Source organism: Vombatus ursinus, unplaced genomic scaffold (assembly GCF_900497805.2).
Source record: "Vombatus ursinus unplaced genomic scaffold, bare-nosed wombat genome assembly UNPS02005459.1, whole genome shotgun sequence".
NCBI classification, from domain to species: Eukaryota; Metazoa; Chordata; class Mammalia; order Diprotodontia; family Vombatidae; genus Vombatus; species Vombatus ursinus.
In genome coordinates this window covers 9098169-9116426 of record NW_020945237.1, presented here as the reverse complement: position 1 = coordinate 9116426, position 18258 = coordinate 9098169, and the positions used below count along the sequence as shown (strand labels likewise).

Sequence of the window (18258 nt, the reverse complement as noted above, 5' to 3'; positions counted from 1 at the left end):
ATCTATCTATCTATCTATCTATCTATCTATCTATCTATCTATCTATCCATATAATTTTTTCCCTCCAACTACCCTAATACTGACAAAGGTCTCATGCGTTACAAATATTATCTTTCCATCTAGGAATGTAAACAGTTCTACTTTTGTAAGTCCCTTATGATTTCTCTTTCCTGTTTACCTTTTCATGCTTCTCTTGAGTCTTATATTTGAAAGTCAAATTTTCTATTCAGCTCTGGTCTTTTCATCAAGAATGCTTGACAGTCTTTCGCTGAGTAGGTGATTCTTGGTTGCAATGCTATCTCCTTTGCCCTCCGGAATATTATATTCCAAGCCCTCCAGTGCCTTAATGTAGAAGCTGCTGAATCTTGTGTTATCCTGATTGTGTTTCCACAGTTCTTGAATTATTTCTTTCTAGCTGCTTGCAATATTTTCTCCTTGACCTGGGAACTCTGGAATTTGGCTGTAATATTGCTAGGAGTTTTCCTTTGGGGATCTCTTTCAGGAGGTGATTGGTAGATTCTTTCCATTTCTACCTTACCCTCTGGTTCTAGAATATCAGGGCAGTTTTCCTTGATAATTTCTCAAAAGATGATGTCTAGGCTCTTTTTTTTGACCATGGCTTTCAGGTAGTCCAATAATTTTTAAATTATCTATCCTGGATCTATTTTCCAGGTCAGTTATTTTTCCAGTGAGATATTTCACATTGTCTTCTATTATTTCATTCTTTTGGATTTGTTTTACAATTTCTTGATTTCTCATGAAGTCATTAGCTTCTGTTTGCTCCATTCTAATTTTTAAGGAAGTATTTTCTTCAGTGAGCTTTTGAACTTCCTTTTCCATTTGGCCAATTCTGCTTTTTTAAGGCATTCTTTTCTTCATTGACTTTTTGGATCTCTTTTGCCATTTGGGTTAGGCTATTTTTTAAGGTATTATTTTCTTCAGTTTTTTTTTTTTTTTTTTGAGTCTCCTTTAGCAAGCTATTGACTTGTTTTTCATGATTTTCTTGCATCACTATCATTTCTCTTCCCAGTTTTTCCTCTACTTCTCTTACTTGCTTCTCAAAATCCTTTTTGAGCTCTTCCATGGCCTGGGACCAATTCACATTTTTCTTGGAGGCTTTGGACATAGGAGCTTTGACTTCATTATCTTCTTCAGGTTGTATGTTTTGATATTCTTTGTCACCAAAGTAAGATTCTGTGGTCTTGACTTTTTTTGCATTGTTTTCTCATGATCCCAGCCAATTACTTGAGTTTTAAACCCTTTGTTTAGGTAGGGGTCTGCTTCCTGTGTGGAGAATGTACTGTCCCAAGCTTCAGGGGTTTTGTGCAGCTGTTTTCAGAGGTGCTTCTAGGTGCCTGTAAATTTTCAGTTCTTCCAAGGTAGTACAATCAAGGGTGAAGTGTTTACTCCTTTCCTGGTCTGGACTTTGGTCTACGAGTGACCACAAGCACTCTTTTCTGCCTGGGAACTGTGAGGAGGATTCCCTCTCCACCACCACCACAAGCTCCACCATACTAGCGCTCCTCCTCACCCCAATACTGCCACCCAGAGCTGCAACCCAGATCCAAGCACAAGCAAAGCAACAGATAACAGCACCAGCAAAGATATCCCTACAATCCCCCTCTGATCAGTTGCTAGATTCCCCCTCAGTCTGTGGACTGGGAGCTCCAGAAACAGTCACCACCCCGGTGCTATGCTGGGACTGGGGCCAGACGAATCCCCTCTCTCACCACAGTCAGACAGACCTTTCCTACTGACCTTTTAAGTTGTCTTTGGTGTTTGTGGGTTGAGAAGTCTGGAAACCCTTGATTCAACCCCCTGAGGACTGCTCCAGGTTTGCTGAGGCCTGGTCTTTGCCTGTGTAGCCTTCATGGCCCATGCTGAACTGCGCTCCTTTCCCAGCCTAGCGCAATAGGCCTTTCCAATCAACCATCCAGGTTGTCTTGGGCTGGAAATTCGTTTCACTCTGTCTTTTTGTGGTTTCTGCTGCTTTAGAATTTGTTTAGAGTCTTTTTTTTTTTAAGGCAATTGGGGTTAAATGACTTGCCCAGAGTCACACAGGTAGTAAGTGTCAAGTGTTTGGTCTGAGGCTGGATCTGAACTCGGGTCCTCCTGACTTCAGGGCCAGTGATGTATCCACTGCGCCACCTAGCTGCCCCTAGAGCCATTTTGTACAGGTATTTGGAGGGGTTTGGGGGAGAACTCAAGCAAGTCACTGCTTTTATTCTGCCATCTTTTTTTTTTTTGGATGGGGGGCATAAATAGTTCTCCTTTTATTTGTTATCATATGGAATTGAAGTTTATATTATATAAGCCCATATATGTTGTATATATGTGTGTATATGAAAATAGGATACATGTCTAAAATGAGATTTCTTTGAAAGTACAAACTATCTGTACAATTCTACATTGAAAAAGAACATTAGTTAAAGTCCAGACACAAGCTTTATGTGAGCCAGGTATGGGGGTAAATGGAGGCAATATTTAGAACACATATTTTATTCATTATATTTAGTTTTGAAAAGTGGATTTTTTTTTTTTTTTTTTTTTACCTTCTGTTGGATTCTGGGTGTCCTGGACCATGGAGACAGTTGTTGAAGTTGTTTTATCTTTGGCCTATCATTTCTGTTTTGCAGAGGTTTGAGAGGTTATGAGGATTGAAGAAAATGTCTAGTCCACCATCTTGTTGCTTACATGAGCCAGAAAAGTCCCCCATGTTCACTGTATTTCGTTAGATATGGATTATTCTTATTGACTTTAATATCAAATAAACCTTCTTTGTTTCTACTTCTAAAAAAAAATCTTGATAAACATGCTGTGGAAACTTTTATTTATTGAAGCATTATTGATAAAAATGTTCAGCAGCACAGGGCCATGCATAGATCCCTGGGACATTACGCTAGAGACTCCTTTCTAAATTCACACTGAACCTTTAATGACTGCAATTTATGTTTAACCATTTCCATTCCACATCAATGCACTGTCAAATGACCTACATCTCCCCATTATTTTCCTGAAGAAGAACCTGAGAAGCTGTCACATTTGCTTTAAGTTTGCTTTAAAAATAGTTTTCTAGGCAAACAATGTCTAATAACACTCTCCTAATGTATCAACTTGGTGATATTGAGAACTGGCCCTATTGAGAACTGAGATAACGAGATTGGCCCCACTGAGAAAATGAAACTAGTCTTGTATGGCCTATTCTTGATGAAGCCATTCTACATTTTTGTGATCACTGTTACCTTTTAAGTTGTTCATTAACCATCCCCTTAATAATTAATTTTAGAATTTAGCCAGGAATCAAACTCAAGCTTTTCAACTGGTAATTTGCAGTCTCCATTATCTTTTGTTTAAAAAAAAAAATCAAGACAATATCTAACTTGACCTGGCTCACACAGCTAATAAGTGTCAAGATTTCATCTCTGGTCTTCCTTACTCCAAGGCCAGTACTCAACCCATTGTGCCACCTACCTTTACCATGTTTCATCAGAAGATGGAAGTGTAACATGGGCCTGCTTTGAATTCCAAAATATTAAACTTTTCAGATAACAAAGCTGATTCAGAATCTGCATTGTGTGTTTAAAAAGGGTTGCCCTCCTCATTTTTTCTAATTATACCCTGGCCCTGTTGAGTTATATCAGAACCAGAAAGAACTGAAACAAAGGTTTTTCTCCATCAATAAGGTAGCAGCATTTGTTGCTACCCCTTAGTGGGCAGGCTACCAGGCAAACGTCCCAACCCAAAAAGTACCAGGTTCTTTCCTGGCACCTCCAATGAGACAAGAAAAGGAAATCCTCATGAGGATTACATGTCAATGAAGAGAGAGAAGTGGGGACTTTTCCAAACATTTCATAGAGTTTTTGAAAATGTTCTATTTGTCTAAAGGCTTCAAGCAGGCAGCTTTGGAGATGTTCTGGAAAGTCTTAGCTTTTTGGTGACTGTGGTACCTGTAACTGAAGAACTCTGGTTGCATGAGCATCAGCTTGACTAGGATATTACTACACTTTAGTATGAAGTAGCACTTGGGACACTTGCTCTTTTAGCATCAAATGTGTATTGATCATATGCATGAAGATCCCTACACATGACTAATGTGAAAATACATTTAATAGGAATGTATATGTAGAGCTTATATCAGATTGTGCGCCATCTTGGGGAGGGAGGCAGAGAGGGAGAAAATTTAAAACTAAAAAGCTTATGGAAGTGAATGTTGAAAACTTAAATTAATATTTACAAAAAAAGATCCCTACATAGAAGTCCATATATTATATGTACATACAACATAAGAACATATCAACCTTTCCTGTACCCAAAGACCTTGAAACTTTTAGTTCCCCGTGAGCTAAGCATTTTCAAGGGGGTGAAATGAGTTCTGAATATGGAAACAGAGGACCTGGGTTCAAATCTGAGCTCTGACTGTGCCACTTTGAACAAATTGACTAAATCTCATCTGTAAAATAAAGAGGTTGGCTTCGAGTGCATTAACATTCACTGTTTTGCTCTGATATATACAAATATTTAAACACCTACATATGTGTTTGTGTATATATATATATACACACACATGCATGTATGTATGTATATGCACGTGTGTATACATATATATTCTTTGTGTTTGTATCCCTAGTGCTAAGCACAGTATCTGACACATAGTAAGTGTTTAATAAATTCACCTCTGTCTGCCTCAGTTTTATCATCTGTAAAAGGGGAAAAGTCATACCAAGTACCTGCCAGGGTTGTTGTGCAGTTAAGATAAAATACTATTGGTAAAAGGTTTTGCAAACCTTAAAATGCTATATTAGTGCCAGTTGTGATTTTATATAAAATCTGAATATACATCTTATGCACATATTCTGTGTACACATGAAATATATACACATATGTGTATACGAAGAGGTTTATTTGCCCTCAATCTGGGTTCTTTTCAATAAGTAGTTGTTTACATAATTATAGTATCATTAACTTGCAGCATTATCAGATTTTTCCTTGTTTTCTCTTTTCAATCAAGTGTTCCCACAACTCTATTTTCACATGCTGCGGCAAAGGAGAAAGGTGCTTCATGGAGAGGTGATTGTGGAAAAAGATGATTAAACATCCCTATGAGGAAGGTGCTTTTTCAGAATAAGGATTTTACAAAAACTCTGATCCTCATCATCATCCAAGTTTAATAACAAGAATAAACGACATCTTGAAATACCCTGGATTGTATTGTTTCCTAAATGTTAACTTGAGACTTCATATTTACCATTTTTTTTACCTCAAATTATGCCATGTTCTTCTAAAGGCAGTAAGTTCTATGCAAATATCAACCATAAAATGTTAAATGGATTTTTATTATTAAATATCTAATAGGTATCAGGACTCATTAGGAGTTAATGCGATAAGCATTAGATAGGAACGTTACTTAAAAAAAAATTCTTCAATAATCTTAGTAAAGTGTTTTCCTTGAAAAAACACAATCTTTTAAAATCAATGTTAATAAATTAGTTTAGTGACTTAATATTATAGGAGTGGGAATGAGTGCCATTCAAGTGACATTTGTCAACTCAAGTAAATCCAAGATCATAATTTCTTTAATAATATATTGATATTCCTCTAACTTAATTTGTCCAGCTATGAAATAAAGTATATGATCTGTGGTGGTGCAGGAGGGGCATATAGAGTTTTCTATAATAGAACTTTTTTGTGGGTCTAGGGAACTCCTGGATGAAGATTACCAATTACCAATTACCATTACCAATGAAGATTTGCGTTGCAACTATTTTGACACTTTTAGTCTTAGAGAGTTGCCTGGGCACTGAGAAGTTAACTGATGAATCCAGAGCTTCCTGGCTGTGAGGAGGACTCTGTCCTTAAAATTATGAGGTTAACAAAAATGACAAGTGGTCCTGCTTAAGTGAGGGGTTTCATATAAGGGCAGGGCCAGGCATTTGTGTGCCCTAGGCAAGGTTTGACACTTTGGTCCCCTTGAATTTGAAAATGGTGCCCACTGGATGTTTCTGTCCACTGGAGACTTTAGGCCTTGGCTTTAACTCATGTGACTTGAAGGATCACAATAGAAATGCCTGTGAAACTCTCTGGAATTAAAAAAAAAAGTGTGTTTTAAATACAATATTCATATTGATAAGTGTCTCCCTTTGCCCCCACTCACCTTGCATTGCCAGGCTGCTGCCCACCCTGTACCTAGCCTATTCTACCCCTAATTCTGGCTTTAGGTATATGTGGTCTTTAATAATATGTTCAAGCTGCTGATATCCATTTCTGAAAAAAAATTTAAGTTTATTTGGATACCCACCCTTACCCCCAAAGTTAGCTTAGTACTTTTTACTTCTCCAATATTTTTTTCTCCTATTTCTCAGGAATTAAAGGAGTTAGCAAAAGTAAAACTAAGTACATACTTCCAGAATAAAACCTTGTTATAATTCTATTATCAGTGTCTATATCATAGTTGCTCTTTTAAAGAAAAAAGCACTTTATAACAAGGTCCTTTACATATATAACTAAACCCTCTTTAAGAAAGACCTTTCCCATCTTATCCCAAATTCTTCTCTGTGTCAATAGCTGTAATTTACATGTCTATTACATTTTTAAAAATTTATTTTAATTTTTAAGATGACCCTTCTAAGTTTTGGGTTGACATTGATTCCTTCTCATAATAAAGTGATTTTGGGCAACTGTTTAACCTACTTTAGAGAGATTATCATATGATTTGGGGGGGAACCCCTAGAGTCATAGACTAAAGTTTGGCTTTCAACATACCATATTGTTTACATTTACAGTCAATAGATGTAATCTTATTTTTCGAAATTATTTGTTTCATTTTATAGACCGTCTTTCAAAATTCTTTAATGTAGTAGGGATGTTGGTATTTCAGGAGCTTTTTTTTGTTTGCCAAATCTCTTTTAAAACAAGTTGGTGATCAAAGGTGCTATCATTTCACTTATTAAACTGTATTTTAATGTTTTATACAGCTGAATGTCCTAATGTGTGATGTTATTGGGTTACTTATTTACAAGATACATATGCATACTATATACATAAAGACTTATGGTCATTTTTTTTTAATCCTGAGAAAATCTACATTGAACATATTAGATATTTGCAGTTTCATATACAACACTCTTATGTCCTACTATGTATGTGGAAATGTTCATTTTACTTGATGTTTATGGTCAGATTTTAAGAAAAAAAGAAACTTTGTAGTTCAATCCAATAAACATTTATTAAGTGCCTACTATGTGCCAGGCATACTGCTTAGCGCTGGAGATACAAATAAGAAAAAGAAAGGCAGTCCCTGTCTTTAAGGAGCTTATAATCTAATGGGGGAAAGACTATATACACAAGGAAACTGAAAAGAAAGGAAGGACAGGTCATGATGTCAAAATCTAAGAGAGCTGCTGATGGAAAGTGGAGAATTCCTTGGAAAGTTCAGATCCCAGTCCTGTTTTGGGAAGAGTTGACCGCTCCACCTTCCAGCACTCCAATCAGAGGGGAGAAGCCAGAGGAATTTGAGAAGGTGTTGAGTATCAGAAAACTGAGTCAAACAGCATGATGATGAGATTTCATCCTAGGTTGGCCTTGATGTTCCACGGAGTCCGAATCATAGCAGAAATTTTCAGGAGAAAGTTTTCCCACAAAGTAACCTAGAATAAAAAACTGGATTTTTATTTGATATCTTAAAACAAGAAAAGCATTTTAAATCACATCCTTAAGAACAATTTTCCGTAGTTGTAGTCTGTTTTCGAAATATTTAGGCAGCTGTCATTGATAGAAGCTGTGATGGAGATAAAAAAATTTTTAAACCAAAAAATATTTTGTCATATTCCATTAGCATAGTGACCATATACTTAAGTTTTAGAGAATTATTCTATCTTCCCTATTTTCTGTATTTTAAATTTATAGCTCTATTCTTCTGTATTATAGGCTTGAGTCCTACTCTTCTCATTTTCATTGACCCTGGGAGGTTGGTACTTCTCTCAGAATTCTAGAGGACTTTGGGGAAGGTGGTGTAGTTTTTAATATTAAAGCTCATGAGCTTCTGCTAGTGTGTTTCTCCCGTTGATATCAATTGGTAACACATTCACCCAGTCTTAGGTTTTAGAAATGAGTATTTACTAAAGTTGTTTGGCAAGAACAATTGATATAAAGCATACCTCCAAACTGGGGACATACTCTCCCGTATGTATGCAGTGAGTCCAGTGGAAAGTGCTTGAAGTTAAGGCCTATGATGTGACAAAAGAGGGTAATGTAGCCCCTGGAAGTCTTTTTCTCCCCTTTGTAGGAGCTTCATGAAGTTTCCCTTAGATATAGTGCAGCGTTTCCCTAGGTGTTTCATAGAATCCTGAAGCCACCTTTCCCTAAGGGACTTAGTTTATCTTCAGTGTCTAATGCATACACAACCATCAGTGCCAGAGTGCTTAGATGCAATGAGAAGTCCAAAATCTTCTGACATTTTGAAGTTCACAAGGTCACCCTCTGGTCAAGAAATGGGAAAGAGTAGACAAAAGTTCTCTTCTCTAAGTGATTCCCTTTCAGAGTCTTGGCTGGATTACCTTATCCTCTTGGCTGGCCAGACAAGAGAATGCCACTTTTCAACAGGTTTATCATTTTTTACAAGACATATAGAATACAACCAAGTCTCTTTAGCCAGTCTAGATACTCATATGCGTGCCATTTCATTCCAATGACTTTCATTCTTTCCAAAATGATTAGAAATTCTCATATCTATTCTAATTCCCTGGATTGATTAAGTCATCGGAGGTGTTCTTATAAAGTATCAGAGGTATATGCGGTATTCAAGGAGGACTAGCACCTCTGGTATGAGGGCTTGCTGAGCCCTTTTCAGGCCTGCTCATCCACTTTTGGTGTCCACTTGGTATTCAACTCTCACTTGTGGCTCCAAGAAGCTGTTTCACATGAAGTAGCCCAGTAACCTATCTCAGCAGATAGACTAACCCAGGTTGAGGGTAACCAACAGGCCTCAGACATGTTGGTGAGTTAAGGGGGTGTCTACTTCAAGCATGTGAAGACCTCCCTCAATGGAAGGGGCAAGTGTGAGCAATTTGTTCCAACAGCCATGAAAGGAGCAGAAGCAGGTGCTATGGAGCACTTAGACATTGGTCAAACATCAAAGATGCCAATGTCATCCACTTCATCCAGAGCCATGGACAGTCCTGTTGACTTCTGTCTTACCACTGGACTTTGAAGACCCTGGAGGAGAGAGTGAGGCTGACAACTTTGTGCTCTGCTTCACTTAAATCCAATTCGCCCGTGAGTCGAGACATCACCTTGTGATGTCATTGGCCCTCTTCAAAAACAAAGGACAAACAACAACAATAATCAGGCCATAGCATCTTGTTAGTTTAATTTGAGTAGTGATAATTGATTGATCCATTGACCCACTCACCCCTCTATGGAAGAGAATCTAGAGCAATTTGATTTTAAAGTAGAGAATATTTGGAACAACTTGGAAATCTACTTCCTATTTCCTCCTCTTTTGGTTTTCTCTAACATCATGCAGCATTTCTTTGAACAGGCACTTCAGGAGTTGAATATAATGCCCTCAAATGGAACTTGAACTCAATTCCACAAAGCCTGGCATGCAGAGACACCTAGCTGCTGAACTACTTTAAACTGCACTTGATTACATTCCAATAATACATACATATATATTTATTTATGTATGATGTGTGGTCTTCTGTACTACATACTTCATAGGGTTTTTTTGAGCACTAATGTTTTGTAAATCCTAAAGAGCTAGATGAAAGTGAGCTATTACATAAATAGCCTGATATTATTGTCTCAAATGATATGCAAAAAATCCTGGGTTTTTTTTTTCAGTTCAGGAGGTCCAAATTGATATTCACAGTGATATCCCTGACAGTGTGAGCTTTTTAAAGAATAGCTACAAAAGAAAATATAAAAAAAGATTGTGATCAGCATCACACACATATGTTTTCAATATTTGCCATCTCCCTTTGTCCATCACAGCAGCTTTGGGATTTAAAGACCTACATGATATGTAAAGCAACAGACCTTTATGATGGCATTTTTAACTCACACAAAGGAATGCCCAGAGATTAAAATGAGATGTCTGGGTAGTGGGGGGCAGGGAAAGCACATGTAAGGATGCTAATAGGAGAACCTTGGTTATGATGGTCTTCTAGCTGTGGTAGGGAGAGCAAGAGGAGGTCAGCAATGGTCTTGTGAGAGGCTACCATTGGACATGGCACATCCACATTCTGCTAAGCTCTCATCTCCTCCAGATGTAAGAGATACATAGATCCTTGGTCTTCACATCAGATCAGTTTGCTGGTTCAGGTAAAAAACATGAATTTTATGGGAAAGGGGGTATGTTTAGGGCCGGGCTTGACTTGGACCATTCTCCTACTTGTTTAGGTTCAATATTGGAACAACAGAAGATACTCATGGGTAATTAAGTAGTTAACAAAAGAGATTGACTTAGCTTTAGCAGGGGAAGGACATTCAACAAATCAACAAATTCAAACATCTGGGACATTCGAGTTGATTCATTTCAATGAAGTTCTGTTGTCTGAGCTACCAATCACAATCCACCAACCAAGCTTCAGAGTGCCCCTGGAGCCCAGGTGTAAAGGGAATGATGTCAACAGTTTAAAACTTTAGTTCCCTGAGTCAACCAAGTTTCATCCAAGGTCTCAATACCTATTAAAGAAAAAAAAAAAACTAGACTAACTTGAAGGGAGGAGGGAAGGAGAGGTTAGAATTACTGTTCCTACCACAGCACCCTGTTCTTGATCAAAGTCATCTGAAGGATTTTTCATTTCTGATGTCAGCAGTAGGCAGATATTAGGGGAAGGCCCTAAGTATGGAAGTTTCTAATATGTGGTATGAAAGTTGTCAGACAGAGAGGGGTACAAGTATTAGGCAGGATGAGAGGGTCAGGTCTAGAGCAGAGACAGCCTGGGGAAAGTGTTCAAAAAAGGCAAAAAGGAAAAAACCCAGAGAAGATTTTTAGGCTATCATACCTCACCCCTTGACAGGCTGGCTATGCCTCAAAAGAGCTAATATACAATTGAATTAATGCCTTCTTCCCACGGCAAGAGGGAAGAGGTTCAATTTAATTGTGTAGATAAATACTACCATCTGGAGGAGTCCTATTACACAAATATTGTGTTCTTGGGGTAATGGGTTCAAAGACTTTTAGTCTGAGATAGTCTGATTCAGCATAGGGGGAGGAATGGGGGGAAATACCTTTAGAGGAAAGTGGTTTTTAGTACTCTAATTCACCTCTCTATTCCTCTGTAATTAATCCATATTATTAGAGAAACTTATCTACAAAAAGGCCTTTTATTTGAGAAAAAAATGACTTTATGGGGTGCTTCTTACAGTCACCTGGACGGTTAGAGATTTCCTTAGATTTACATAAGTGAGGATGGTCTAGTTTCCCTAAATCCTGTGTTGAACTTGGGTAAAATTTTAAGAATTATCAATCCATGAAGTATGTCTCTGCACTATCCAAGTAGCAGAGCAGACAGACTTCAAGTAGGAACTGCCCCTTCTAAGGAAGGAAAACATGGAGAAATCTTCAGAAAAATCCAGCCATCAACTCTAGCAGGCCATTTTTCTGGTCTAGTTCATTGCTCCTACGTAACCACAGTGTACCAATTCTTCACTTCTATGTGCTACATGGCAGCCATTCATTCACAGTAGTCCATTAACCATCTCTCCCCGTGAGTTGCTGATTCATCAGTGTGCCCACCACATTTTCAAATTTCATATTATAATTTTTAAAAGTTCATCAGAAGGAAGTGTTCAGTCCAAAGTACGGGACTAAGATGAAAACAGCATCAGAATCAAACTCTTTGCAGCAGTATCATACAACTGGTTAACTATGTCCAACCTTGCATTGATACTAGTAAGTATCCCACCGTCTGGCAGCATCAGGCAAGTAAGAGGGGGCTTCACTACAGTGACTCAAAGCTAACAATGCACCTTCAATGTGCTTCCCAGACAACTTAGCTCCTGGACCTTCAAATGGGAAATAGCCAAATTACTGAATGTGTGTGTGGTCCTTCTTTCCCAAATCTCTTTTCTAAAGTCGGTGAACATCCGTTCCCCTGCTTCAGCTAGTCTCTCACCTTCTGCTCAGAATGTCATAGGATTGTGGATTTAGAGTTAGAAGGGAACTTGGAGGTCATCAATCCAACCCCTTCGTTTTCCAGATTAAGAAACTGAGGTATCAAGAGGTTAAATCACTCGCTTAAGGTCACATTTTGTAACTAATTTTAAATTCTCCATTCTTTTCCAGTTCTATTTTGATGTTCAGTCTCTTTTGCCAGCCAAATCTGCACTATAAAAGTCTAGCAGCCCAACTAAGAAATATTTCAAATGCTAGCATTTATAGTTCTTTCCTCCATTTAAACACACAAATGTCAGAGCAGATCATGAAAGTCTTTTGAGAATAGGTTGCCAACTCTTCAGAAACTCTCATGATTCAGATTTCAATTGAGGCTACAGCAAATTTACTTTAAAAGACTCTATGCTCCAAAAGGCATAGTTAGCCTTTTCAAATGAATGCCAACTTCTGCTCTGACCCCACCCACACCCCCATTGTGTGTACCCGTCTCCTTCCCCCATGCACCATCCATGCTCAGGACCGATTATTAAATCAACATTACTTTTGATTCTGTGACTTAGGTTAGGCTGAGGATCATTTTCCTGACCACCACTCCATACTGCCTCCTTCCCCATGTGTCCCCACCATCTGTGCTCCTGTACCTCCCTATCCTTCCACTGTGATTCTGGAGCTCCATTCTACTGTGGACAAATTGCCTTTCATGTTAAAGCTCCTCTCTTTGCTTTTTAAATTGCTTTCTAACCTGTCCCCAACCTATCTTTCGAACCTAATTTATGCATTACTCTCCTCCCTGAACTTGATGACCCAACCAAACTGACCTCCTTGCTGTTCCTTACATAGGACTTTGTGTCTCCCACCTCCATATCTTTGCATTGGCTGTCTTCTATACATGGAATGCACTTCCCCTTCAACCTTACCTCTTAGACTCTCTGGTTTCCTTCTGAACTCTTCATAGGTGGCATCTTCTACCATTCAGAAGTTCTTAGTCGTGTGTGTGTGTGTGTGTGTGTGTGTGTGCGCCATGTATCTCTTTGGCAATGTAATGAAACCTATAGAGACTGCTTCTCTGAACACTGCTTTTAAGTGCATAAAATAAAATACATAGGATTACAAAGGAAACCAGTCATATTGAAAAGGAGTTATCAAAAAATTTTTTAAAAAAGAAGTTCATGGACCCCAGGTTCACGATCCCTGAATCTACATGAAGTCTTCCCTAATCCGCCTCGCAATGTGGCTTAAACAAAATAATAACTAATCTGACTCAGAATGGTTGATGAGTATTTATTTGCCAGTAGCTTTGGATATATTGTGACAGCACTGAATAATAGCCCAAATCCTGAATAAAAATACTGTAAACTGGAATTAAAACCATTTACATACTCTAAAATTTAATCTATGTGTCTCTAATCCCTCTCCTGATCGATGATCACATCACGATCTGTCCACCAGAGGGAGCTGGTGCCGTGGATAGAGTGAGCTAGAGTCAGAGCACCTGGGCTGAAAGCCTACTTCTATTGTTTACTACCTGTATGAGGTGGGGCAAGTTACTAAAGCTCTCTGAGGGTCTCTGAGCCTCAATTTCCTCATCTTTTAAAAAGAGGGAGTGGGACTAGATCAGAGGCAGTATGTGCTAGCATCCCCTCTGAGTGCTGCCCCAACCAGAAGAAAACATGGTTGGGAAATATTAAACAAAATAAATCAAAATAAAATAAAACTGATAATATTACATTTGAAAATGAAGTCAATATGCTGCCCCCAGGAATCCTGATGTAGGGAATGGTGGCCCCTGTTTCTGTATGAATTTGACATCACTGGACTAGCTAACCATTGAAGATACCTTTTCCAGCTCTAAATCTTCCATTCGATAGCCTCTAATTGGGTAGTCCATTTGGATATCCCATAGGTTCTCAAGCTCAACATGTCCCTTCTAACCAACCCTTCTTCTAAATTGTCCTGTTTCTTTTGAGGCTTCAACATCTTTCCGTTCATCCAAGTTCGCAACCAGTTTCATACATGATTCTTCCTTCTCCCTCATCTCCCTCTGCCATGTTGAATCATTTGCCGAGTCTTGTAAATTGTACCTCACAGCACATCTTCCACCCCTCCCTTCTTTCTACTCACATGGCCAGTACCCTAGTTCAGGCCCTTGTCACTTTTTGCCTGGACTATTACAATAGACCCCTCCTCACCTTTCTCTCTTTCTCTCTCTGTCTCTCTCTCTGTCTCTCTGTCTCTCTGTCTCTCTGTCTCACTTTTATATAGCACTTTAAGGTTTGCAAAATACCTTACAAACATCTCAGTTTATCCTCACAACAGCCCTGGGAGGTAGGTGCTATTATCATCTGCATTTTACAGATAAAGAAAGTGAGGCAGATAAAGGGAAGTGATTTGCTCAGGGTCATACAGTTAATAAGTGTCTGAGGCTGGATTTGAACTAAAGTCTTCCTATCTCCAGGTCCTGCAGTCCATCCAGCTACCAAAATAATCTTCCTAAAACACCAGCTGACTATATTTCTCTCTTCCTCAAGAATCTTCATTGGCTGTCAATTGCTTCTATGATAAAACTCCTCAGTTTGGCAATTAAAGATCCACACAATCTGATTCTAGCCCGGAGGTTTTAACCTGGGGTCCCCATACTTGTGATGGATGGATGGGTGGATGGATGGATGGATGAATGGATGACAGGGATAACTACATTTCAGTATTATTGGTTTCCCATATACCCTATGTGTTTTATGCATTTAAAAACATTATTTTGAGAAGGGGTCCACAGACTTCACTCAATTGCCAAAGGGGTCCAGAACCCCAGGTCTAGCTTTACTCTCCAGTCTTATTTCCTACAATCTGTGTTGCAGACAGTCAGACCTACCTGCTGTTCCCTGAAGCCAGCGCTCCCTTACCACCCTAATGCTTTTGGCTGGCTTCTGCCATGCCTGAAATCCTCTTTTTTACCTTTGCCTTTTAGAATCCCCAGCTTCCTTCAGTGCTCCTATGGAAAGCCTTTCCAGCTCTACTTGCTAGTATCCACCTCCTCTTCAAGTAGTTATGAATATATTTTTCTGTTTACATATGGTGTTGCTTAAGTAAAATAAAAGTTCCTTAAAGATAGGAAATTCATGAGAACTGGTGAGATCAATGAAGAAAGACAAGAGCCAGGACAGAGTTCATGCATAGTGGTCATGTCACGAAGGCTGATCCTGCAAAGAAGACTGAAAGGATTGGTCCAACCAGATTGAAAGAGAACCATGACAGAGCAGTGTCATGGAAACACGGGGAGGAGGGAGTAATTTGAAGGAGGGATGGTTAAAAGCATCAAATGCTGTAAAGAGGTCAAGAAGGATGAGCAGTGAGAAAGGTATTGGATTAAGCAAGAAAGAAATCATTGATAACCTTGGAGAAAGCAGCTTCCAGAGCTAATAGGGACTGAAGCCATAATACAAGAGTTTGAGGAGAGGAAGGTGCAACATCAACCAGCATTTATTAAAACTTCAGGTACTGTGAGAGGAAGAATATGGGAGACATGTGGATAGTAGGGTTAGTTACATGGAGGATTTTTTAAGCTTGAATAAATCTGGGAATGTTTGTAAGCAGCAGAAAGGAGTCAGTGGATATGGAGAGATTGAATATGAGAAAAGCTGGGGGGCCGGGGAGGAGAGATTGAAGAGGCAAACTCTTGGAGGGGATGGCATCAAGGGTGCAAGCATAGGAAGTTTCCTTCACAGGATGAGGGACTCTTCTCACTTAGGGACTGGAGCAAATCAGGAGAAAATGAGTACTAATGCTAAAAGATTTGAGGAAAAGAATAGAGCAGGACTTTCTAAACCTTTTCCACTCACAACCCCTTCTCACGTTTGGAGCAGTGTTCATTGGCATTGCATGGCCTGAGGGCATGCACAGTACAAAGTGGGCATGCTTTGTGTTCAGAACCAAGGCTGCAGTGAAGTTGCTCAATGCAACACAGGCAAGCACTGCCAGAAACACTTTGGATTCATTATGTATTTGGTTTTTAATTAATTTCTGGTTGTTGTGCATTCAGAAACCTTTAATGGTTGCCAAATTTTGGGTTGCGACATAGCTTAAGAAGCTCTGGAAGACAGGACTAGCCAGGATTTAGGACACATTGTCTTTATTCTCTGAGCAAAGTACTTGACAAAGTCCTCTGAATAAAGGGAATGTGAAGGTTGTGCTGTTGAACAGTGGTGTTAAACTCAAACAGAAATGGATAGGGTGACATATCGACTTAGAAAACTACAAACTAACATCTATGTTGTGTTGTATTTTGATTTATTTTGCTAAACATTTTCCAGTTACATTTTGATCTGGTTCAGACAGTAGGTGGGTTTGTCACCTCTGCTATAGATGGTCTGAAAGAATAGAATAGAATAGGACGGGATGGAATGGGATGGAATGGGATGGAATGGAAGTATAACCCCTTAGGAGAATGCAATTGTCAGTTTTGGAACCATAGAAAGATTTCCTTATGATAAGGGAGGGCAGAGTTGAGATTAGATGATTGACCTAACAATTCTTGTTATAACCATGTTTGTTGTAATAATGATTTTTTTTTAATAACAAGAGTTGACCTTCATTTTCTAACTAGAGGATTTTATTGTAAGTAATTAAGCCACAATCCCATTTATCACATGAAGATGGTCAGGACTATGGAAAAGCTATGTCCATTCCTGTCTCAGGGATGCACATAACAGAAAGTAAGAGTAATTTATTCTGAATGATTTTTAATGTCATCACAAATTTGTGAAAATAGAGTTATAGATAAAGTGGTGTGTGCAAAACCTTGTCTTCTTGAATAAACCTAACTGAACTTACATTAAAATATGAATTAATCTTAAGCATTGAAGAAATGGAGCAATTAACCAAGAACACCTACATTAAGTGTACTGGACTGGAAAATATTACTTTTTCAAAGGATTTCTACTGGGGAATGTAATAATTATGAAGCACTATTGAATATTAGTTGAGTGACAAATAGAACTTGTTTTCTGAGCTTAAAATTTATTTTTAACTTATTTATATATTTGATCTAATTAATCATCAACTTATAATTCAATTCCTAGTAAATTCATAGGTGATCTTGGGTCTGGAAACTGAACTTGTAACATCCATAACATATAGGAGATAAGGGATTATTTTTGGAAACTGAGAGTGAAATTTAACAAGTTAATAGATGTGTGGATGAAGAAGTTGGTAGTCTTTTTCACCACATACATTTTGATGATAATCATGAGAGATATTAATGCACTAGAACAGCTCTCCAGAAGCATAACCAGGATAGTAAGAGGCCTTGAAAACATGTCATAAGAACTGATTCGAGGAATTGAGAATTTTGTCTTCCACTGTTTAAGTGGAAGTAGTTTCTAAAGAGTAACTAAAGAGTAGTTTCAGAGAATAGCTCTAGGGTCAGTAGGTAGAATTATAGAAAGATAGATTCTTGACTTAATATAAAGAAGAATATTCTAACAATTAGAGCTGTGAGAAAATAGGTTGGGTTGTTTCTTGAGGCTGTGGAAAGATACCAGTAAGGTTAAAAGAACACTTGGGGGAATAGCATAGAAGATGTTTTTGCATTGGGTAGGGATTGGACTAGGTTATCTAAAGGTCATTAGTTGCCCACTGTCAGTTCTTAGATTCTTTGCCTTCTTGAACAATATTCTAAACAAAATATGATCTTTTTCTTGATGGCTCAGTATCATTCTGAAAACTTTTGGAGCAGAGCTATAATTTCATTGGGCTGCTAGGTTATAGTGATAGAATGCCAGGCTTGGAGTCAGGAAGTGTTGTCTTCCAGAGTTCAAATCTGGCCTCAGATGCTTACTAGCTGTGTGACCCTGAGCAAGTCACTTAACCCAATTTGCCTCAGTTTCCTCATTTGTAAAGTGAGCTGGAGAAGGAAATGACAAACCACTCCAGTATCTCTGCCAAGAAAACCTCAAATGGGGTCAGGAAGAGTCAGGCATGACTGAAAAATGACTGAACAACAACATAATTTCATTGGTTTAAGGGATTAAAGGAGCTCCTATGGATTTAGATCAGCATCTTCTCTAAGACTTGTGTCTGAGAAAGTTGCCTGGGGCACGAAGAGGTTAATGGACCTGCTCAGGGCCAAATACTATATCAGAGGA

At 38.5% G+C, this 18258-nt stretch overlaps 1 protein-coding gene across 1 annotated transcript in view; it reads left to right on the top strand.

Moving 5' to 3' along the window:
- HACD1 (3-hydroxyacyl-CoA dehydratase 1) overlaps nucleotides 1–5308 on the top strand; it is a 36760-nt gene extending 31452 nt beyond the window's left edge. Inside the window, exon 7 of the mRNA XM_027847916.1 lies at nucleotides 5009–5308. Coding sequence (XP_027703717.1) covers nucleotides 5009–5091 — 83 coding nt within the window. The 3' untranslated portion in view covers nucleotides 5092–5308. The remainder of the gene's footprint in view (nucleotides 1–5008) is intronic.
- Nucleotides 5309–18258: the final 12950 nt, after the last annotated feature.